The following is a 24,691-nucleotide window of genomic DNA, read 5'->3' as shown; positions in this document are numbered from 1 at the left end:
AATTGTTGGATGTATGTACAAACAGCTCCCTGCTGTGTTCTGGTAGTGGTGTTTCAGACCAAAATGTGGCAGGGTTCAGCTCCCATCGGGACTTACATTTCTGTTCTTTCCTAGGTCATGGTAAGAATCACAAAGATGCTGCCTCAGTCAGGGCTACACACCCTATACCTGCAGCTTGTGGCATTTATTATTTTGAAGTGAAGATCGTCAGTAAAGGTAGAGATGGGTAAGTGCTTCATTCCAGTTCAGTGGTTGGTGATGTGTATTTAACAGTTCTGCTGCACTCTGACCTCCTTTCTGGAAGGGCTAGAGGTCCTGTGATTGTAGAGTGGAACAGGCAGGTGTATCACGGGGAGGTTGGATTCTTTTGGCTAATAGATGTAAAGATGGCAGAATGTGCTGGAGGCAGAGGCACTTACACAGCTGCTTTTCTGTACTGTTTGATATGGGCAGTTTTAACAATTTAGGAAACCTTGGGTCTCTGGTGCAGTTTGAATTGGTATTGTTTTTCCTCTTGCTAGCTAGATCTGGTCACTTGGATTTCTGGAATTATGCTTCAAAAGTTGAATGAAATAGGGAGGAACTTTGACCTTAAGTTTGGACTGTTGGAGAGATTTTGGTGGGGTGAAGAGTACCATCACAGTACTTGAGCTCTGGAAGGAGAACTTCTAGGACTGGTTTTTATAAACCCTATATGCATGATCAAGGAAGATATTCAAAGAAGGGAAATGGGGTGATTGTAAATGTAAGCTGGAATCTGTGCTAATTCTGTCATCTCTGATCTAGGACCTGAATTTGACCTCAAGTCAAAGGGCCTTAGCTCAGGATAGATTGCACCACAGAGCTGCATGACAGATGACAATGTGGAAGCTTGGAGGACTGTGCTGGAACCAGAATGCTAAATCTGAGAACATTTTTCCTGCCCCAGTCCTGCTTTTTGTGGTGCTATTTAATATTGTAGGCTGTTGTTGGGGCCGCGTTTGCCCTGTCAGTGTCTACTACTTGACCAGGATCAAGTGGAAGAACTGCCACAGCAGCAGATCCTCTTGGTAACATTAGAAGCAGCCATCCCCTGTGAGGTGGCACCTCAGGGAGCTGAGCTGGCAGTGGGGTTTTGGATCACATCCAGTCTTGTGGTCACTCTGTTGGGCAGTATTTTGATCCAGTATGTAACTGAATGAGGATGTATATAGAGTTCCTTCAAAGCAACATTAAGGAAGTTGGGAAAGCAATAAAGGGGCATTTCTGACAAGGGCAGAGTTTCTACCATTACTGCAGGTCGAATTTTTAGTCATTATAAAGGTATCAGCCTGGTGTGTATGTGTTTGCCATTTTTTGTTGCTAAAGGATGAACATCACAGAGCTAACTATCCTGGAAAGGTAGAGCCCCACAGGAGAAGATATGAAGTGCACTTAATTAATCCAGTCCCTCAAGAATAATGTTTGAACTCTAGCTGTTTTAAGGGTCTGTCCTGGGTTCATCTCTAACAGTTATTTTTCTCCTTCCTAGTAGCTGGTGCAGTGCTCTGTTTTAGCTTTAGTCTGGGAACAATGCTGATAACAAATGTTTTAGTTGTTGCTCAGAAATGTTTACTGTGATCAATGACTTTTCAGTCCCTCACACTCTGCCAGTGAGGAGGGGTTGGGAGAGTCACGCGAAAGGGACTGATCGCTGCTTGGGTCAGCCTGGGTATCTGTTGGGGGGTGGTGAGCAATTGTATTGTGCATCACTGCTGCTTATTGTGGTTTTGGGTTTTTTTTTATCTCTTCCCTTTTTACTTTTATGTTCTCTCCTCTTGTTATTTCCCTTATTATTAGTAGTAGTGGTAGTAGTAGTTTTGTATTGTTCTTTAGTTATTGGACTGTTCATATCTCAACCCATGGGGTTTACATTCTTTTGATTCTCCTCCCCATTCCAATAGAGGGGGAATTGGCGGGGGAAGAGCAGTGAGTGAACAAGCAGCTGTATGGTTCTGAGTTACTGGGTAGGCTTAAACTATGACAGGGTTGTAGGGAAGGGCAGCAAACATCCTAACTAAAAGCTGAATTAATGTCATAAGTTCTTACTGTTGAAATGTTTTGCTGTTGAATTGAGAAGTGGCCTATTTGTAAAGGGACTTGAAAAGGATCTTGAACTGTGCTGCATTTGGGTCTGTAATGATTATTAGGTTGTCTATGCAGAGGTGGATGCTGGGCTGAATGCTTTACAGATGCAGGGAAAAGACCATCTGTATTGTTTCACTTCACTGACTTGGTGATTAACTGCTTGCCTGTTTTGAAATCCTACAGTTGATTAGTTTATGTGATTGCTGAAATTGAAATAATTTACAGGGACAATTTTACAAAGAAACCTCATTATGACAGGTCACTGACCTAGAATCATTCTAGATCAGTCTTACAGAGGGATAATGGAATTTTCTACTTGTTTCCCAATATCCGAGTTGACTATATTATTAGTCCATTGTTGTTTTTGCTGTATTTTGTAGTTACAATTACTTTCCCAGAATACTTTCAAAGATAGGGAACTGTGTGTCCATTGTTGTTTTTGCTGTATTTTGTAGTTACAATTACTTTCCCAGAATACTTTCAAAGATAGGGAACTGTGTGTACTAACACTACAGCAATATGAATGTGAACCGTGGTCTGAAGGCAGGCAGTGGGGAGCCTGCGAGAGCTTGGCTGATGTCTCAGCCCTTCCTGTGCTTTGTTTCTCTTTTGCTGGTAGAGTGTGCTCCAATTTCTAATCCCACTGTGGCACTGGGATTTGGAATTGTTGATTGATATGGTAGCTGCTTTCTGTCTGCCACTCAAGAAGCTGCTCTTAAGTGGCTCATCTTTAATAGTTAAAAGTGTGCTTGTTGGAGGCTTTGTGTATTGTCTCTGCTGCAGTTCACTATTACATCTCTTCTTAAGAAGCTCTCCAGTGTTTATTATGTTTAGTTTAAAGGAATAAAAGTCCAGAAATCTAAAGATGGGATTGGAGGAAACGAAGTTTTAAAGTGGCCCAGGTGGCAAAGCATGCCCCTGGGAACTCAACTGGAAGCCTGCTAGTAAGGGGAGAGGAAGAAGAGCTCTTTTCCAGAAGAGAAGGTGTGAAGTCTCTGTTCTATAGCTTGTTATTTTGTTTCTGCTGTGCAGAGTAGTGAGGTGTTACTCAGGTCCCTCTTGCTGGAGTTTGTGACAGCTTTTCACATTTTGGTTTAAAATGTGAGCGATTGGGATTTGAAACAAGGATCTCAAAAAATTCATAGGTGTAGTGGATTTCAGGAAGTGTGCTTTGAGGAGTTCTGGTTGAATTTGCTCAAAGCTGTCCACTTTCTGTACTAATAATTGTTAGTGTAGCACTCTGTGCTCTGTTTGAATGCTGACAGTTTATTCTGTTAATAAACAACTGAAACTAAGGCTGCAGGTAAGAGATGGGATAGAAGCTCCCAGTGGCTTTTACTGAAGATGTGAGAATCCTGAAGCTGGCATGATAGGTTTTTGCAGCCTGAGAAGAGATGTTAGAATCATAGAACTTGGGATCACTTAGGTTTTAAAGGACCTTTAAGATCAACACATCCCTAACCCTAACCCTGCTGGTCACGCTGGTGCTGATACAGGCCAGGATGCTGCCTGGGCACAAATTGGCTCATGTTCAGCCCTGTCATTCAGCACCCCTCAGGTCCTTTTCCATGAGCAGTTTTCCAGCCACTCTTCCCCAAGCTTGGAGCATTGCATTTGATGGTTGTGGCTCAAATGTAGGACCTTGCACTTTGCCTTTTTGAAACTCATACCCTTGGCCACAGCCTATTGATCCAGGTTGTCCAAATCACTCTAAAGAGCCTTCCTATCCTCCAGCAGATCAATACTCCCACCCATCTTGGTGGTGTCCACTAATTTACTGAGGGTGCACTCAATTCCCTCATCCAGATCATCAGTGAAGATATTAAACAACAGTGGTCTTAACACTGAATTAGGAATTTTCCCTGTGAAAATGGTTAAGCACCAAAACCGGATGCCTAGAGAAGCTGTGGCATCTCCCATCTTCAAATGTGCTTGGGCAAAGCCCCGGACTGGCTGACATAACTTTCATAGTTACTTATGCCTTGGTCAGAAGGATGAAGAAGGAAGCATAGAATCGTAGAACAGTTTGGGTTGGAAGGGACCTTCAAAGCTCCCTGCAATGAGGAGGACTAGGCTGCAACTAGACTAGGTTGCTTAGAGCCCTGCCCAGCCTAGCCTTAAATATCTCCAGGGATGGGGCATCCACCATCTCTCTGGTCATCCTGGGCCAGGATTTTGCCACCCTCATTGTAAAGAATTTCTTCGTCACATCCAGCCTAAATCCCTCCCTCTTTTAGTTTTAAATGCTCACCCCTTATCACAACAGGCCATGTTAAAAAAAAATCTCTCTCCATCTCTTTTATAGGCTCATTTTAAGAACTGGAAGGCTACAATAAGGTTTCCCCAGAGTCTTCTCTTCCACAGGCTAAACAACCCCAACTCAGCCGTTCCTAGTAGCAGAGGTGCTCCATCCATGCGATCATTTTGTGGCCTTTCTCTGGAACCTCTCCAACAGGTCCATGTCTTTCTTGTACTGAGGACTCCAGAGCTGGACACAGTACTCCAGGTGGGGTCTCACTAGAGCAGAGTAGAGGGGAAGAATCACTTCCCTTGACCACACATGTGGTCACATGCCCACTCATGTCCAATCTTTCATCTACCAGTACCGCAAGTCCTTCTCCTCAGGGCTACTCTAAATCCCTCCATCCTTCAGCCTGTATTGATACCGACCCACATGCGGAACCCTGCTCTTGGCCCCTTCAACTTCATGAGGTTGAAGGTTGGAAAGCCTCTAGTTCCAGACTTCTCTGGGCCTGGAGGTCTAGTCCAGACCTCTCCCTGGTTCTGTGGGTGGCTTGGTTCCAGCATTCCTAGGGTGAGCACTCACAGAAAGGTACATGACTTGTTCGTAAGCTGCCACAAATAACTCATGCTTGTGTAAATCGTGGTATTTATAAGTTCAGCCTTAACTGTATTTTAAGCACTGAACTTGTCCTCTCTCCAGTATGTGTTTGTGGTCACTTGATTTGTCAGCGCATCTCTCAGCTTCTGTTTTCCTGTGAGGCAATCTCTGCTTGGTAAACAGGAGCAGTGTAAGACTCATCAGGGTAGTGCAGTCAACCTACAACTTACAAGCTGTTGTGACTCTGGAGTGCAATTCGTCTTTATTGTCTTCTTCATGCTGAGACGTGAATTGTCTCATGAGTGGCAGTGCTTGTTCCTGGCCACCGTTTTTGTTTCTTGATCTGTTTTACCTCCCTCAGCCATGTGGTGGTTTGTGATGGAGTGTGACTGGGGGGATCATCCCGCTGGCCAACCCTGAGTGTGTACAGATTCCTGATTCTAACAGTGCTTTCTGTGGGGAAGAGGAGACCCAGAAGGGCAGAAGGGGGAGGTTGGGAAGACATGGGCAACAAGGTGAGTTGGTATCCTTCTTCAGTACTGTTTCACAGTTGCTCTGGGATGTGCAGCCTGTTGCCCACAGACACTGGTCAGTGCTCCCTTAGGTGATGGGCATTCTTCTAGGAGAGGGAGGAAAGAGTACTTTGAGATGAGTGGTCAGAGAGCTAATCTGGCTTTGTCCATACCATAGTTTATTTTAAATCTTCTTTTAGGTTTAATACAGAAGTGCACTGTATCCCAAACTTAAAAATAGCTTTGTTTCTCTCTGAAGAGAAAAATGAAGGTCAGAGGTATTGGTTGTTTAGCAGTCTTTACATAAGTAACAGTTAATCTGCCCTTCTCTCTCCTGCGTGTTTCTCCTTGCCAACTTTCTGCTTCTCTTCAGTGTATGGTGAGTGTGGTTGCTCTTTGAAAAGCCTTTCACTCATGTGCTTTGATGGTTTCCAGATACTGATAGAAGGCCTGTTTGCGAAGCACTCTGCTTTAATGGCATGGTTGTCTGTGTGCCCTCATCTGTGCTGTGGCCATCCTGTAATGTCAGGTGTGTCTGGATGTAGCTGAAGGGAAGGCTAAGGGATATTCTGTGGGAACTGAGGATTTCCAGTGCTTGCACATGCTGTGTGATACCTAATTGGTATCTGACAAGCTTGTAAATAATTGATTACATTCCCCTTTTCATTTTTTTTCCCATTCTGGTTTCCAAGAGTCCAGAACCACTGCAAAAAGGGGGTTGCTCTGTTTGGAGATGTGTCTGCTTACTTGAATTTATGTTGTTCATAGACATTCACTTAGACAAGCACATAAATCCCACAGGTAGCCAATAAGCAGTTTTCACCTTGTTCCAATTTGCAAACAATCTTGCCCGAGCAAGTCCTGCTTGCTCAACTACCTATTGATGAGCTGTGGTGCTCTGAGGTGGAGAGACACGCATTTTTTTTGGAGTTTTCATGTCAATTGATGACACCTCATGTGAGGAGTTATTTTCTGTCGCTGTTCTGCTAACTCCTGCAAAAGGGAGTAATACTGAGAGCAGCTTTTTCAGTGTGAAGCAGGTTGTGAGACTGGAATATCTGATTTGAGGTTGATAACATTTTTTTTATCACCTTATTTTTTTAATCAGTGAACTGGGAAGTGAACCTCGGGGCTTTGTGGCAGTATCATCGGCCCATGCACTGTAAAGGTAGAATACCAACTTCTCATTAAAAGAATTTATGAAATTAGGAAACAAAATGGAAGTAGTGATAGTGATGTGTGACTTCCTTACTTTTGATGTGTGCATTTAGGTATGTCTGAAGTCTGAAATCTAGTTTTCAGGCTGTGATAATAACCTTTTTCTTTTTAATTTTTCTGGTTTTTTTTTTTTTTTGTGGGCTTTTTTTTTTTCTTTTTTTTAATGTTTTGGGTTGTTTGGTTTTTTTTTTTTCAGTTAGAGTTGTGAGATTTGCAGAGTAAAGAAGAAAAATTTGAGAAATATGTGGTTTTGGTTTTTATTTTGTTTTCTGTCCTCTTGCTTTTTCTGAATATCTGTTATAGAAAGGGTGGTAAAATGGCAGAAGTCAACTATATCAAGGTCAATTGAGCATCTTTAGAATATGTGTAAAAACATGATTCAGTTCTTCAGAATATGGTTACAGTTAATAAATCATAAAATAATGGGAACTAATTATTTAAATATTCTAGCCTTATGGATCTAAGAAATTCTCTGTTTAATAATGAAATTGTACAAGTGGCATAACTTTTTTAGAAGGGAAACTTTTTTCCTTCACTTATGGAAGTCTGGAGTGATGAATTGCTAAAGAATTTGTAATCTTAAAGGCTTTTTCCAACCTAAATGGTTGTGATCTATTGTGAAGCTTGCTTCTCGTCAGCTCTGCCACTGTTGCTGTAAAGCTGAATTGTGTTAGCTGTGCACTATCTGCATTGTAAGTGGGGCCCCCAACACAAGAGGGATGTGGAGCTGTTGGAGCGAGTCCAGAGGAGGCTACAGAGATGCTGCGAGGGCTGGAGCAGCTCTGCTCTGGAGACAGGCTGAGAGAGCTGGGCTGGTTCAGCCTGGAGAAGCCTCCTGGGAGACCTTTCAGCAGGCCCCAATGCCTAAAGGGGCTACAAGAAACCTGGAGAGGGGCTTTGGACAGGGACCTGTAGGGACAGGACAATGGGGAATGGCTTTAACCTGACAGAGGGGAGACCGAGATGAGATCTTAGGCAGAAGTTCTCCTCTGTGAGGGTGGTGAGGCCCTTGCACAGGTTGTCCATAGAAGCTGTGGCTGCCTCATCCCTAGGCAATGTTCAAGGCCAGGTTGCATGGGGCTTGGAGCAGCGTGATCTAGTGGAAGGTGTCCCTGCCCGTGGCGGGGGTTTGGAACTGGATGAGCTTTAAGGTCCCTTCCACCCAAACCGTTCTATGATTCTATGAAGATTAAGTTCAAAGAGATAGAGCTTTTTGGTTCTCTCCCCCAGTTCCAGGTTATTCAGCAGTAAAAATCAGCATGCTTAATGCTTCAGCCCAGTGACCTTTAAACAGGACAGCATCACCTCTGACTCCTAAAAGAACTTGTGAGGTGGATTCTGCATTGCAGAGATATAGAATACACAAATTTAAGTTACATCTTTGGAAAAAAATATGTATTTTTTTTTTGATTCTGCCAATATAAGGCTTTCCTTGGAAAAGAGATGGAAAGAGCCAAAATGGTGACTGTTCTTTGAAATTTTAATTAACTCTTACAAATATAAAAGGTCTCAGATACACTGACTCAGACAGGAACCATTATATATTGTCACTGGGCAGAAATTACCCAAAAAGTTAGAAGTAAAATTATTTCACAGGAGTGGCAATATTTGACTAACCTAAATTGAAACACAGGGATGTCTCAAAGAGGCTGTTATGAGCTGTCATACAAGGAGAGGAATACTGACCTCTGCATTTAGTTTATCCCCAAAGGGAAATCCACCCAGGTGAGAAGCAGTTCTTCAAGTCAAAAGTTGTTTCTTCAGAACAGTCTTGATGCCCAGAAAGCCTGCCAAAAAGTCAGTGTAAGAAAAGTTTTTTGGCTAGTCTAAAGCTACTTTTGTGAGCAACCCACAAAAATCCTCATGAATCCAGCAGAAAATCTTCAGAACAAACCTGCCCTTTGACAGCAAGTAGCTAATGTTGGAATTCCAGTGCTTCATCTGTTTGCCTTTTCAAGAGTAGGAGTGAAGAATCTGTTGGGTAGAACAGCTCAGCAAAAGAACTCCAAGTATACCTGTACTTTTCATTCTCCAGTTTTAAGAATCCCAGAAGCAACAAACATTTCCCCTGAAACACCTGGAAAACTCAGCCCTTGGGAAGCATCGCTATATGCAAAATAAATGTGGTGCAGAAGGAGGGAGCAAGCAATTAGTCCGTGGTCCTAGCTGGACCAAAGCACTATCCTTTAAACAAAGGAGGTATTTCTTTACCCAAAAACCTACAAGACTTTCTCCAAGAAACATAAAAAGAGTGCTTATCTCAAATGCTAGTTTTGACAAGCAGCAGAGCACATTTAAAAAGGCTCTGCTATGAAAACAAAGAGATTACAGTTCCCCTTTATTTCATAACCTGCTGAAAGGTACCAAGTCAAAATGGTGAAACATTTTATGCCACTCCTCTTCCAAGTGCCTTTACCTGGAAGGCAGACAAAATTCACACCATCTGAAAGGTGGAGAGATGGAGGTGAAAAATACACTTTGGTTGCCTAATAGTCACAATCCTAGAACTCTTCTTTGCTGCTCCAGTAACACTGTGCCAGGGTAAAACATGCTGTAAAGAAAGACAACTGTGTATGCCAAGATACACCAAGGCCCCAACTTAAAAACATAGATGTTAAATAAGTTAGTAGGTCATGACTTCGAACAAAGCACTTGTACCCTACTTAGTCAGTGAAGTAGGAACATTACTAACATGTGGTAGAAATTCCTGGGGTTAGAATTTTATTACGCAGCTCAGGCACGACCAAGCAGCCCTGCTGAGCCACGAGTTAACCAGGGGACATTCCTTTCCTCCAGAAGTGGGCCTGTGATTCAAAGGCTTACTGCATCCTGCATTTTTTTCTAATAACCACACCTATCTGGTAGGAATCCTGTCCTCCCAGCTATCATGCATCCCACTCCTTCAACACCCACAGCCAAGTCTAAAATAATCATACTGAATTATGGAGTTAGAGACTAATAATACACCCCATAACACTGGTGGCATTTCAGACACTTCCACAGTCTCTTGTGCAAAGCTCTGAACTACCACTCTTGTCTGAGGTGGGCCCTGACTTCATGCCAGGTTTAAAGAGTGGTGAGAAAAGATAACCCTTATCAACTTACCACCTGAAACCACATTGTTGCAGTTATGATAGGGGAAGGGGCATGTTCTTTTAAGGGAGTGAAAAAACAAGTTGCATCTGTTTAAAGAAAAAAAATAAATATACCTGTGATACATAAAATACTGGATTCCAACTATCTCTGACTCCTAACAATAAATATTTTGGAACTACTACATAATGGAGTATAATGGATGTCTGAAGTGGAAGCAGTTCTGGTTTTACTCGTGGATGCTGTGCTGTTCTGTAATGGTGCTTCAGAAATAGCACTTACAGAAAGAATCCCAGTTCCTCAAGCAGAGGTCAATAAAGAAATAATGCAAGGGTGAAAAGAAGGAAGTAAAGGCAAGAAAATAAAATTCTTAAAAACTCAATTTAAAACAACTACAAGTGTCCTGAGGGATGGAGGACATGCTGCTCAGCAGCCCTTAGAAAGGGAGAGAAGCTCTAAAAGCCAAAGAAAATGGAAGAGGAGGTGAGTGAACGGAACAAAACGAGGAGGCAGCAATGTGGTAACATAACACTTTTCAGTCTGTTTATGAGTACATACTGACAAAACTACAGAGGAAGAATAAAAATCTGTTTTTGCTGGACCAAGGTATTAGATTCCCATCTCCCTTCCACTTTTAGGATCATGTTCAACTGGTATCTGTCAGCTGTAGGAAGGGTCAGATCATCCTTTTTCTGAGTTAACTTCAGGAAGGGAAAAACACTGATGATGTAGATTAGGAATATATGTAGGAATACTAAAAAAAAGATACAGATCAGAGACGAAGACTTGACTTGAGCACCATTTAAGAAAGAAAAAGCATAATACAAGCCTCACCAGCCTAAAATTACCACTGGGATCTAGAATAATAACCAACTTTTCCACCTGCCACCCCAAGCACTATTACATCTGACATGACCCCAAACCCTGCAAAATACTGTGGCTGAAACCAGCTGTACCTGAAACTGAGGTGTTCCATCAGGTTAGTTTTCAAACTTCAGATCTTTCGCTCGTAACAGCTGACTTTGTTCTCTTAAGTCAGCTGGTATTCAACAAAGGTCACATGAACCGTGCCAGTGACAAATGATGTATTCAGCCTGGGAACAGCATAAAGCATTACTGACACGAATTCTTTGATTATCCTGGTGACACCCAACAGAATAGGTGTAAGTTCTGTTTTGCTTGTGCTGGTGATGAACAAACCTCACTTCCAAATGAGCTGCTGAAAATTGAACGAAGAGTTGCTGAAAAAATTTATCCTCCTTGTGTAGTTACCTATTTTATGCATGGTGAGAGATGAAGGACCTCGGGTGACCTTTCTTGCATGTAGCTGGCCATTACACTGGCAGAGCCCTGTTTGTCAGTGTTCATCCCAAGAAACTTTGAGCTCTCAGGGCCCTCATCTTGTGGCAGGAAAATGCTGAGCTGTGTGAAGTTATGGGTCCAGGAATACATTCTCCATATCATGATCACAGCTACAGGTTGGGCAGAGATGAGATTCAGAGTAGCCCTGTGGAGAAGGACTTGGGGGTCTTGATCGATGAGAAAATGAACATGAGCCGGCTTCAGTGAGCGCTTGCAGCCCAGAAAGCAACCGTATCCTGGGCTGCATCAAAGGGAGCGTGAGCAGCAGGTGGAAGGAGGAGGTGATCCTGCCCTCTACTCTGCTCTCGTGGGACCTCACCCGGAGTATTGTGTGCAGTTCTGGTGTCCTTAGCATAAAAAGGACATGGAACTGTTGGAACAAGTCTAGAGGAGTGCCACAAGAATGATCAGGGGACTGGAGCACCTCCTGTATGAAGATAGGCTGAGAAAGTTGGGACTGTTCAGCCTGGAGAAGAGAAGGCTGCATGGAGACCTCATAGCAGCCTTCCAGTATCTGAAGCGAGCCTACAGAGATGCTGGGGATGGACTCTTCATTAGGGACTGTAGTGATAGGACAAGGGGTAATGGGTTAAAACTTAAACAGGGGAAGTTTAGATTGGATATAAGGAAGAAGTTCTTTACTGTTAGGGTGGTGAGGCACGGGAATAGGTTGCCCAGGGAAGTTGTGAATGCTCCATCCCTGGCAGTGTTCAAGGCCAGGTTGGGCGAGGCCTTGGGTGACATGGTTTAGCGTGAGGTGTCCCTGCTTATGGTAGGTTGGGTTGGAACTTGATGATCTTAAGGTCCTTTCCAACTCTAACTATTTTATGATTCTATGATCATGTGTCATGTCACTCTGAAGACAGCCCTCTGAGGCCAAGGGCCAGCTAAAAGGAAATGGTGGACCATACAATGACTGGCAGTTCAGTTATCAGATGTATAGATAACTGGGTTTCTGAATCCAGGGACAACAAATGGCATCCTAAGTGGGCTGGTAGACATAAGCACCCAACTCTCCTGAGGTATCCAAGTATTGTGCCAGCTGCTGAGTGTGAAGTGATAGTTGTGATGCCTTTGGAGCTGAAGCCATAGAGAAGAGCAGCAAAGGTTATCAGAGAATCCTAGAATGGTTTGGGTTGGAAGGGTCCTTAAACCTCATACAGTTCCTACCCCCTGCCACAGGCAGGGACACCTTCCACTAGACCAGGTTGCTTCAAGCCCCGTCCAACCTGGCCTTGAACACTGCCATGAATGGGGCAGCCACACTTCCTGTGGTTCTGTATGTAAAACTTTGACTATTATGTAGGAAGCTGAAAACCAGAGTATCTGCTGTAGCTGTTTCCAGTTACACAGTACTGATATTAGCGCAGTACCAGAGAGGTGAGGAGAACTTTGGGTATTTTTACTGAGGAATTGGTGTGGGGAGGATCTTACGGAAACTGGGGCTCTTCTGAAATAGGGCATGTTTTCTAAAGAAGGGACTGACTTAATTTAAAGCCCTGAAAACCTGGGGTTTGCATGATTAAAATCTGGAAGTTCATGCTACAAGGATGTGAAGTGCACAAGAAAGACTAAATTGGCCGTGTTTGTGATGATGTAGTTCCATTTATTAAAGAGATTGTAGATAAAGATCTGATAAGCTTTTGTATCTCTAAGGATTAACATTTCTGTGTAAACAAAAAAATCAGTTATTACCTTTTCCATGCTGTTAGATTGGGGTATTGACAATGATTGAGTTGGAGAATTGAAGGGCAGGGAGCAGTTGCTGCAGGAGACTTAACCCACATAGCTTGAAGAAATCAACTTTGGGTCAAATTCTGAAGTAAATTTTTTGTCATGAATAATGTTTTGTGGAGCAGGTGGTCGAGGAGGCCACAAGAAGAAAACTGCTACTGTGAAAAAACAGGGGGATGCTGGCTGCAACCTGTTGGATTCATACATTTAGATGAGCAAGAGCACAACAGCAACCTGAAAATACGGAAACTTGTTAAAAACCAAGTGAGCAGGGAAGCTGTTTCTGTGGTTCCAGGGGGTTAAAAGATTTACAGACCATACAAATTAACAGAAATAGAACAAACAAAATGGGTATGTGCATAAATATTGCAATGAGGAAGATGAACCTTTGTGGCTTGCTGTTCTGGTGGCTTGCTGTTCTGGTTTCCCATGGCTTCTTGAAGAGAATACAGAACTGAAAGTGTAGCAAGAGTATTAAGATGTATAGAGGAGCGTCCATAAGAGGAACAACTAAGTAGACTGTGAGTAGTTGAACTTGAGACCACTGGGGAGTGGGTTATGAATGAGGACTGTCAAATGCTTGAGTAAACAGAGAAACACTCTTCCCCTCTCTTCTAATTCTTAAAATACAAGTGTGAAGCAAAACTAGCTTGGACAGTAACTAAGTGGTGGAGCTGCAGGTTGTTGTCTTCTCAAAGAGCTTGCAAAGGTTCAGAAAGCGATCAGATTAATGGAGGAAATCTATTGGGGCGTGAAGTACAGAAAGGACACTTTAGAAATGCGTAAAATGCATGTTGCACAGTGAAAGAATGTTCTTGGAAAGTACAGCTGTTTGCTCTGTCCTGTGCATCCTTTGCCATCTGTTCCTTAGGGAATACCTTAGGCTTGATAGACATTTGTCCCCATATACTATGTATTTTTTACTCTGTTAACGACCTATATAATTTTTTTTTTAATGATATATGAAAAAAACCCACCTCAACAACAAACCTCCAAACCTCCAGAAGTTTAGTTGCTGATTGCTTTCCAGTCTTCTTCCTGCACATGAAGAGCTAAAGAATAGATGTAGTTGTATACTGGAAAGCTGTCAGTCACTAAAGCAGACTGACATTTTATCTTGGATTCAATAAAAGAGTGACAACGTAATGGAAAAGTGATTCTTACCTTAAATGATTGTGTGTTGGGGTTTTTTTACTACTGTTTCTGCTGTGGGAGATCAGGTGGCTTGGCAATTCTGTGCTTGACTGATGCTTTGTTTTTTTGAAGGTACATGGGAATAGGACTGTCTGCTCAAGGGGTCAACTTGAACAGGCTTCCTGGTAAGTCACTGTTAAGGTTTGTTTTGGGTTACAGTCTGTGCTCAGTGTTCATTTGAAAGTAAAGATTTTAATTTATATATATGTGTGTTAGTGAATGTGTTTCTATTAAAAATGTCATCACTATGAGTATCTTGGGTCTGGAAGTTTTGAATTGTTGAGCGCTACCCTAATCTGAGTTACTAGTATCGTTAATGTAGCCATGATGATTTTAGCAGATAATGGAAATTAATATTAAACTAATTAGTAATGGGTAAAGTAATGAGCTTGCAGACAAGCAAGCTTTTCTCTGTGACCTATCAGAATAATTTGACGTTTTGTGTGTGCATCCCACTTGACAAATTTACATGAAGGAACCTGAAAATGACGGGAAAATTGGCCTGTCATTGCCTTTCCTCTTCTCTTTCCCTCTTCCCACTGAAAAAAAACAGAAGAATGTGACAGAGGCCTATTTTCAGTTAATATTTTTGCTTCCCTTGTTTGAAATGTTTATAGGTTATCCACCAAGTTGGTTAAGTAGCTTCTTTTTGAAAATAAAGAATTGGTAATCTTTCTCTTAACAGTATCCAATTTATTAAGTAAATTTGCAATTTTTAGATTAGGATCAAGATAGTGACTTCTGCAGCAGGAATTCTTTCAGCTGGGTTGGAAACTAGAAGTGGTCTGTGTTTGGTAGAAGGTAAATATTCTTCAAGTACCAGCATGAATGACAGCTGGTCCCAGTGGTCATATTCTTTAATTTTGGGTGTGATATACTGCTGATGGAGTCGTTTTACACCTGAAATACCTTGTTACGCATCTTGGTATCTCCAAAGGAGAATGTTTTGTGAATGTCCTAGCAAAAGGAAGAGCTTCCATAGGGTTTGCATTAAGACCCTTGTGAATTTACGTCCCAGTGAGGATTTTGCTTTCATCTTTGCTTATAACTTGCATATTGAGAGAGTAGAACATGGTTTTGTTTTTTTTTTCCTTATAATTGAAAACGTTGCAGCATTGGAGCAAAACCGCTGACTATTCTCTTGGCAAAATACACGATTCTGTAGCTCTGTGATAGATTTCTGAATGTATATTTCTATAGCTGTGTCCCTGAAGTTCTGCTAAGACTGCAGGTGGAGTGTCAGCAAGAAAATGAAAAGGAGGCTAAGCCAGCCAGGGTCCTTGGGGATTTCAGAAAATAGCCAAATTGCTGGTGCCCATTCTTTTAATTGTAAATCTGCTGCTGAACTTTGCATTGGAGCAGCTGCCTTGTCTCATCGCTGAAGAGAAGCATGGGGAACTTGGAATGCATAAGGGAGCATTTGGGACCTTTTGCATTGATAGAGAAGAAATTTGAAATTGTAGCCCAATTGGATTAGTTAATTAGTTCAACTGAGATTTCACCAGTGAAGCAAGAAGCATTGTTAGTGTCAGTGCAGTATGGGGGCCATTGATAAACTGCAGCCACAGTTACCAGTTGCAGGCAGACTGTTCTTTCCCAGGTACAGCTTTGGTTACATTTGATTGACCTCAAGAGTTGTCTTTTGGCCACTGTCAGAGGCAAATCCTGGGTCCTGTTGCGTCTTCCTTGCATCTGTTTCTCTCCAGCAATTTTGGAGCTTGTGGAACTTCTGTCTTTGGTGGTATTTAGGACTCAGGTGCACGTGGCCTTGACTAACCTGATCCGATTAGACCTCCTTTTAGTAAGGGTTGGACTAAGTGACTTATGGATGTCCCTTTTTTATTCTTAATTATTCTACACTTATGTGGTAGCTCAGGTTTTGGGGAGAATGCTTTCAGTGACACCCGTGTTTTAAAGTACATCTTACTGTAGACTATATTTGTTAATAATTGGTATGAAAACTGCAGCATATGCACATTGGAGGGAGAATTCAGGTCATGGGTCTGTATGCGCTTGGAACTAGAAAGAAAGGAGGAAGGCAGGACACTGCCAGTTTTCTCAAGTACTACTTGGTTGGAGAAAGGTAGGGAATGTCTAGATCAGGATAATCTGGTGTACAGAAGGTATAGAAGTCTGTTTTCAGACTTCTCTGCACTCCTCTCCTGCCAGACCTCCTGACCCAAACAGGTTGTGCATGTAGGAGATGAAGGACGAGTCTCTTCCCAGGATTGTAGTGCTTGGCTGTATGGTAGAGGAGTTACTTGGCCATTGACGTAGCATGATCTGTTCAAGAAATGTCTTTCTGGCTTGTGCAGTGGAAAGATGGGTGGGTTTGTGTTGTAAACTTGGCCAGTAGACTGCTTATGGTTATCCTAGGATTATGATTAACTAGGATTCTCCTGGGATTATAACATACACATATGTACATATATGAAACACTACTGAATATTAACCTGAGATAGTGTATGTACTGAATGTCATCAGTGTGCTGTCCTGAAATTGAGCAGCCAACTTATTTTTCCTTATCTATAGACTAAAAATGAGCCAAACCACTTCTGATAAATGGCTTTAAAACTCAAGAGCTACATGAGCAGTATTTTGTGGCCAGTTTGAATCAAAAGTGCATGTATAGTGTTATTTCTAGAGTGTAGGTGGCAAACGTGAAACTGTTCTCTGTGTTAAGTAAAACATAAAGTGAACTTGAGACTTAGTGCTTGTTTAGCAATGAACTGTACAAATTTGATCCTATGAACCTGTTGTTTGTTTGGTTGCATGTGGATTACGCTGCCAAGAGTGATTCAGTGAGCATAGTTAGGGCAATCTCCCATCATCTGTGTAAAATGAACTGTGTAACTCTGTATTACAGCTCAGTAATTATATTCCTGGCTTTTGGAGAATGAGTTTGGTTTATTCTGTTATATTGCTCAAGCAACTAAAGTAAGAGTCAGCCTTAACTGTTATCAGGTCCTTCACAGTACAGAGCAAGAGCTCATAAAGAAGTGACAGACTTTGGAGTCTTGACTTGGCTTCCTGTCAAAGTGTAATTTTAATTTTTTGTGACCTGAAACCCTGCCAGGGTTGTCTCCTTAGATCCTTTCTAAGTCACTTGTGCTTTAACAGACCAACTTTGGCTCGGTGTTCTGACAGGGCAGTATGTAACCTACCACAAGCAGTGGTTTAGGAGCCCAAAGCCTGGTATGGGAGCCAAAGCTGGTCCCTTTCTTGTTCTCACTTTCAGTAGGGATCCTCTGCACCCTATCAGCCCTAATTCAAAGAATGATCTTGCTGCTGGGTTCTACCTCTAGCTTCCCTCCCCCTGCCCCTGAGAACAAATGCTTTGTCCATATCGTTCCAGGTCAGGGCATTTGTACTTTATGCCAAGTTTATTTTGGCTTCAGCCCAGCTCAGCGCCAGTAGGGATAGTGCTGAGGTTTCTCTGAAGACTGGAAGTGTGGCTGGAGCAACTGTGCTGTGAGCAGGACTGCTTTTGAAACTAGAATGCCCCGTCCCTCTTCCATTCAAGGTTTTGGTGGGCTGTGCTTTGGAAGTCAATTGCCTGGTCTGAAATTATTGCGGGGTTGTATTGAAGTGCCAACTTTTGTGACCCTGACATGTCTTGGCATATGTTCACATTTTTAAAAGACAGCTACAACACTTACCAATAAACAGTTTGCTTCAAGCTGATGGCTTTTAATAAAATGTCTGCTCACTTCTTGCTCCAACTTACTTTTCATGTGTGCCCAGCAGGTGTTTTTTTTTTTGCATTGGAGGATGAAATTACATGTTACAGCTGAACTGATATATCACTTACTGTCATCAAAACCTGACCATTCCTCCTGCCACCTACAGCTGCACAGTCCCTCTTCTTCCTTTGCGCAAGCTCCAGGCTCTAGCACTTGTAACCTCCTTTCCCAGGCCTTTGCTGTTTTTCTGCTGTTCTGCTGTGTTGGGGTTTTGGCAGGCTGGTTTCTTGAGAAGGTATGGAGCAACACTGTTACCTTTGTTTTACCTACTGTTACCATCCTGAATGTAACATCTGAAACGTCCTTTTATGATGGTGATGATGACAATGGTGATGATTATTTAACCCTCAATCCACTAAGTTTTTCTGAGCTCAGCTGAAAACGGTGATTTCACTAAAGTTTCATAAAATGGAACAGATGTGTTCCTGTCTTTATTATGGATGAGAAGCGCACACTGGAGGCAGTTCTCCCTTTCATCGGTTCAAGTTCTTCCTGCTGTTGGGAGAGAACTTTTCTTTTGTTACAGGTCTTTGAGGGTAACCAAGAGGAACATACAGCCAGGCAGAGAGGAAAGGAAGGATGCTCCTCTAGCATCAAGGTCTTAGTTCAGCCTGTAATGTTGTGAAACCATACCCTTAGGCATACCCTGCTTCAGTTTAAGAAACAGCATAGATAGGATCTGACCAATCTCTTTTACAGACTTTAAACACCCTCTGGTTAATAAATGACTTACCCTGCTGTGCAACATTACACAAGGGGAGTGCACTCACCATCCTTTTGTTTTATGAAACTTTGATTATTTTTTCACCTTTTCAAGTGAAAGGGTACTGCTTGGGTTAGTTACTCTCTGCCTGCTTCAAACTCTGTATCAAAAGAGCAACCTTTCAAGATCAATGAATTTTTATAGACTTGGAGTGCAAAATAACCAGCAAAAGTTGTTGTACAGAGACCTGCTCTGTGTTGGGGTTTGGCTTCAGGGACTGTAATGCCTTGAGTGAGGTCAGGCAAATCAGAAACAGTTTGTCCAGTTGTCCTGTGTCTCTGTTCAGCAAAGGGTCCTTGTGAGTGATCTGTTCCTGTAGACATGTAGATAAAATAAAAACGAGCACCGGGAATTAAGATTTCCCTGTACTCCCCTCCACTCTGAAAGCCATCCATCCTCTTCTGTAAGTCACCAGCACGATGAATGGGCTTTCCCTTTTAGCTTTGCTTGCAGATCCCTTCCTTTGCTTTGCATTCCCCTCTTTCTCATAGGTTTCTTTTGACATTTGTAGATAGGACTTTATTTCTTCTCAGCTTACCTTGTATGTTATCAGAGGAGGTGCAGGAGGGAAGCAAGCCTATTGAGGACTCTGTCTTCTTGTTCCTTCCTTTCAGAGGAAAAAGCCACTGGTTTCTCCAGTAAGGGCATTCATGAGGGTTTTTCAGGCAGGTGTGCTCCTTCCCAGTGATGACCAGAGAAGGGGGGCTGTATAGATGTTGTATTGTAGGAACCAGTGAGAAACTAAAGGAACTGAACTTGTTCACCCTGGAGAAGAAGAGGCAGAAAAGGGATCTAGTAACAGCCTTTTATTATCTAAAGGAGTTTGTAGAGAACATGGACCCTGACTCTTCTCAGAGGTGCACAGTACAGGGAAGAGAGGCAATGGACACTAGTTGCAACAAATAAAATTCTGATTGGAAATAAGATGCTATTCCTTATCAGGGCTGGGGGTGAGTTACTATGGAGGCTGTATCGTCAGAGATTTGAAAATCTCGATTGGACAAGGCTCTAGGCAACCTCATCTAATTCTTAAGTTAACACTGTAAGGAGTAGGAAATTTGGCAGGAGACCTCCAGATGTTCCTTCTAGCCTTCCTTCTAGTTTTGTCTGGGTTTTGGTTTGGTTTGGTTTGGTTTGGTTTTTTTTCTCCCTGTAATCTTTCACAGAACCTGGGAGATCGTTCTACTTCAAATGTATCTAAATAAGTTAATTTCTGTGTATCAGTTTATGCTTTCTGTTGTCACTTTCTGTTACTCCAATGATAAATGAAAGACTTGTGCTGAAGGGTTTAGTCCCAATGGTAAATATAATAATTACAGAAGATGAGACCTCATCAAATATTCTGATCTGAAGCTAATTCAGTTATGCATCAGTCCTGCCTGAGAGGTGTGCATCTAAACCAGTCTTCCATTAACTTTCTGGCAACTTCTTTCAACACTTTTTTTGTGCTGGAAACTTCCTGATGGCTAAGCTGAATCTCCTATGTAGTCTTAAGTCTGTTACTCTTGGATCATGTGGAGGTGAAGAATAATTAATTTATTTCATCTTTATATACATGGAGACCTCTATCACTTGTTTTTGCTCTTCTCTCTGATGAAACAGCCCTGGCTCTTCATGCACCCTTATCCCTATTTGCCATGTTTTCTTGATTTGTGGCAATGTCGGTTGACCTTTTCTGAAATCTAACCATCACAAACACCAGTGTCTTACTCCCTGTGGTAAAATAAAACATTATAGTTCAGGCAAGTCCAGGAAACAGAGCAAATCAAAGTTTTGCTTTTAGTTTATATGTAATTTTGATGATGTAGTCTATCCTTCTTGCAACTTGTTAACAAATTAGGAAAGCAGATGGGTGATTCTGCCCCTCTACTCTGCTCTGCTGAGACATGCTCCCTGTCCCTCCCCCCACCCTCCAGAGTATTGCATCCAGCTCTGGATACCTCAGTACAGGAAAGACATGGACCTGTTGGAGCGGGTCTAGAGGACAGACACAAAAGTGATCAGAGGGGTGGAGCACCTGTGCTATGAGGAAATGCTGAGATTTGTTCAGCCTGCTGGAAGTCCTGGGTTCAGCTGTAACAGTTATTTTTCTCCTTTCTAGTAGCTGGTGCAGTGCTCTGTTTTAGCTTTAGTCTGGGAACAATGCTAATAACACACCCATGTTTTAATTGTTGCTCAGCAGCGCTTACCCTGATCAAGGACTTTTCAGTCTCTCATGCTCTGCCAGTGAGGAGGGACACAGGAAGCCTGGAGGGAGCAGAGACAGTACACTGACCCCAAAGTGATAATCAATACCACAGAGCATCATGCTTGGGAGATAAACTAGGGGGAGTCACCTGGAAGGCCCAGATTGCTGCTTGCATCGGGCTGGGTGTCAGTCAGCAGGTGCTGAGCAATTGTACTGGGCATCACTTGTGTTTATTGTTTATTGGTGGGGTTTTTTTCCTTTTTTCTCTCCCTTGTTGCTTCCCTATCATTATTATTATTAGTAGTAGTAGCAGTGTTATGTTGTACTTTAGTTATTGGACTGTTCTTATCTCTGATAGTGGGATTTACATTCTTTCAATTCTCTTTCCCATCCTGCTGGGAGCAGGAGGGAGAAGGAGGAGCGTGAGTGGCTGCATGGTTCTGAGTTACTGTCTGGGCTTAAACTGCAACAAGAAGAGAAGAATCTGGGGAGACTTTATTGTGTCCTTTCAGTTCTTAAAAGAGGCCTGTAAGAAACATGGGGAGATACTTTTTTGCAGAACCTGTTGCAACAGGAAGAAGGGAGAAGGTTTTAAGCTAAAAGAGGGGAGATTCAGGCTGGATGTGAGGAAGAAATTCTTTACAATGAGGGTGGTAAAATTATGGCCTAGGATGCTCAGAGAGATGGTGGATGCCCCATCCCTGGAGACATTCAGGGCCAGGCTGGATGAGGTTCTGGGTAGCCTGATCTGGATGAAGATGTCCCTGCTCATTTCAGGGAGTTGAACTAGATGACCTTTGGGGGTTCCTTCTAACCCAAACTATTCTGTGATTTAAAAAAAAAAAAAAAAAAAAGGATCAGGAAGCAGTGGCAGTCCAAGCTGCTGACAGTGTAGACTCCCTGTGTGAAGGCTGGGCAAGTAAACCTCAGGCTATGGGCATGCTGCCTGTTGTGCTCTCTGCACATCAGGCTGAAGTAAAGCTACTTATATGTGCTGCCTGTGGAGTATGTAGAGAACCTTGGAGCACCACAGAGAAACCCACGTTCTGTTCCTCCCCTCTGTTATTATCCATAAGGAGGGTTTAATGCTAAAAGAAGCATGGAGACATTCAACTTACCTATCCCTCAACCCACTGCTTTGTTCTTAGTGTTGCTGTAGCTCTTCTTGGAGAACTTGAGGCCATTGAGGTTTCTAGTCAGACCACTTAAATTATTCAAGAATGGCTGAAGGAAGTCTTGTGATTTCTTAGGAGGGGTTTGAGTACTTGCTTTTACATGACCATTGCTTGGTCCTCTTTGCTTGCTTGTTTTCTTTGTATTTTCTAATTGCACTTTGTTGTGTCCTCTGCAGGACTAAGCACCACAGAGACCTTTGAGTACTGTTTGATAAAGTTTTGGGATAGAAGTGGCTCTTGAGTAACTTAAGGTGATACCAAAATGTATACTTGGTTCAAGATTTAATACTTTTTATGGCAGTTTGGATCTGTTAATATTACTTCTTCTAGACTGGTAATGGCAAGACTGTCCCTGCACAGTCCTGCTGGAGTTATTCGATGAAGAAGTAGTATATAACCAAACTCCACATTTAAATCTTTCCCCTTACTAGCCAGGAGGAGATACAACTTGTCAGGGAATTATTTAATTTGTGCAGTAAGTATAACCCAAATTGAATAGTCGCCAAATCTTTGGTTTGGTGTCTGATTTGCATATAGATAACTAGTACACATAAGGAATTTCATAAAGAAAGACACACATTACTTAATTAGTACCTGCGTAAATTGCAGAGTATGGCAATTAGTTTCTGTATTTCAGTTAAAATAGGGCTGATACTGATTTTTTAAAATAAACAATATAAAAGTGCACTCCCCCAAAGCTGCTTTGGAATTGCCCCCAGGATGTAGATACACATGCAGTACTCCAGCTGGCTGTGCCAGTTCCTATGCACAAACTTGCTTAGGCTTCTGGTACCCTCTAATTTATCCCAACAGACTAGTTTGTAGGGCTGCATGTGAAGTGGGTCATGTAATTTGGTTAATAATGGTGGGCAGGGAGACTGGTTGGTCTTAGGGTTGTTATTAACTTGGATTGTTTGTTGCCCAGTTCATCACACAGGTAGGGCAGGTTGAAGCAGCTCCTCTGTGAAACAGAAATGCACAGGTAGCAGTGGTCTGAGATTATTTTTGATAGAAACAGATTTTACTCACCTATGATATGTGCTGAAAACCTTAATTAAAGACTGAGTGTTCCCTCCAATTAATAGTTATCCAGCTGATCGTGGAGACTTCTCATAAAGGAGTGTCTTGCTAGGGCGTACTGGGCTGGCTGCGTCTCTCTGGCTGGATACCTTTTATTTTGGTGATTAGTCAGATGACACTTGATTGGATTTTTTTTTTTTTTTTGCACTGAACTTTGTTTCATTCATTCACATAATAAAGCATTGAAAACAGATGTTAATGGCAGCATATGCTTGTTCTGCTGTTACCTATGTGATACATTATAGGCCAAATGATCAAGGGACTGAAGGTTTGTGAAGCTACGGAGCTGAGAAGGGCTATTAGCTGTTTTTAAAAGGGCTGAATGCTAGTAGGGGCAATGCCTGTGCTATGGAAGGGCTTCACGAGGAAAACTCAAATGTGAGTGATGGAGAAGAATCTTATTTTGCGAAATTTCTGAGCTAAATGCCTTCTAGTTGTGTCTGGTTTCTTGCTGCTGATAAATTAAAGAGGCTGTGATGTGCATGCCATGGTTATTAATGCTGTAGAGTACGATGGGATGAGAGCATCTACAGAAATTGTCTGGGTGGTAGTGGAAGAACTTACCTGAAATCATACAATTGTGAAATTCCATGGTTGGAAAGCACCTCAAGGATCATCTGGTCAAACACAGAATCATAGAATAGTTAGGGTTGGAAAGGACCTTAAGATCGTCTAGTTCCAACCCACCCTGCCATGGGCAGGGACACCTCACGCTAAACCATGTCACAAGCCTCTGTCCAACCTGGCCTTGAACACCACTAGGGATGGAGCATTCACAGCCTCCCTGGGCAACCCATTCCAGTGCCTCACTACCCTTACAGTAAAGAACTTCTTCCTTATATCCAATCTAAACTTTCCCTGTTTAACCCATTACCCCTTGTCCCATCACTATAAAGACCCTAGTGAAGGGTCCCTCTCCAGCATCCTTGTAGGCCCCCTTCAGATACCGGAAAGCTGCTATGAGGTCTCCATGCAGCCTTCTCTTTTCCAGGCTGAACAGACCCAACTCTTTCAGCCCATCTTCATATGGGAGTTGCTCCAGTCCCCTGATCATCCTTGTGGCACTCCTCTGGACTTGTTCCAAGAGTTCCATGTCCTTTTTATGTTGAGGACACCAGAACTACACACAATACTCCGGGTGAGGTCTCACGAGAGCAGAGTAGAGGGGCAGGATCACCTCCCTCAACCTGCTGGTCACGCTCCTTTTGATGCAGCCCAGGATGCGGTTGGCCTTCCGGCCTGCAAGCGCACACTGAAGCCGGCTCATGTTCATTTTCTCATCTACCAACACCCCGAAGTCCTTCTCCACAGGGCTGCTCTGATTCTCTTCTTTACCCAACCTGTAGCTGTGCCTGGGATTGCTCTGACGTTTCTGTCCAGTCCTTGGATCATCTTTGTGGCTCTTGTCTGGAAGCTCTTTAGCCTTTTTTGTACAGTGGGGACCAGAACTGAGCACAGCACTCCCAAGTTTGGCTTGACAAATGCTGAGAAGAGTGGGACAATGACATCTTTATCTCTGCTAGTGATGCCCTTGTTGATGTTCCCCAGCACCCTATTCCCTTTCTCTACCATAGCTGGCCACTGTTCACTCTTATGGAGCTTGTGTCCCCCAGACTCCCATGTCCCTTTACCCTGTGCTACTTCTAGCTGGGGAGATCCCAGCCTGGGCTGCACTCCGGGA

The 24,691-nt window shown here is 42.7% G+C and overlaps 1 protein-coding gene and 1 long non-coding RNA gene across 6 annotated transcripts in view; one reads left to right on the top strand and one right to left on the bottom strand.

The window, feature by feature from the left end:
- Positions 1-24,691, top strand: part of RANBP10 (RAN binding protein 10) — a 68,161-nt gene that overhangs the window by 1,116 nt on the left and 42,354 nt on the right. For 4 of the 5 annotated variants that reach the window (XM_061369111.1, XM_061369113.1, XM_061369110.1 and 1 more), the window contains exons 2-3: positions 115-226; positions 14,134-14,186. In XM_061369111.1, the coding sequence (XP_061225095.1) occupies positions 115-226; positions 14,134-14,186 (165 nt within the window). Of the gene's footprint in view, positions 1-112; positions 227-14,133; positions 14,187-24,691 lie in introns of those variants that run through there. The other variant, XM_061369114.1, reaches the window with a different exon arrangement.
- On the bottom strand, positions 6,270-9,765 carry LOC133220774 (uncharacterized). The gene is made up of 3 exons (XR_009727782.1): positions 9,533-9,765; positions 8,361-8,465; positions 6,270-6,450 (listed from the first exon to the last, which is right to left on the bottom strand). It is a non-coding gene; the product is annotated as an uncharacterized LOC133220774 (long non-coding RNA).

Source organism: Neopsephotus bourkii, unplaced genomic scaffold (genome assembly GCF_033783945.1).
Source record: "Neopsephotus bourkii isolate Nb327-2 ecotype Australia unplaced genomic scaffold, CSIRO-AGI_Nbou_v1 NB_1474, whole genome shotgun sequence".
Lineage (NCBI taxonomy): Eukaryota > Metazoa > Chordata > Aves > Psittaciformes > Psittacidae > Neopsephotus > Neopsephotus bourkii.
This window is presented reverse-complemented; position numbering and strand designations above follow the sequence as displayed.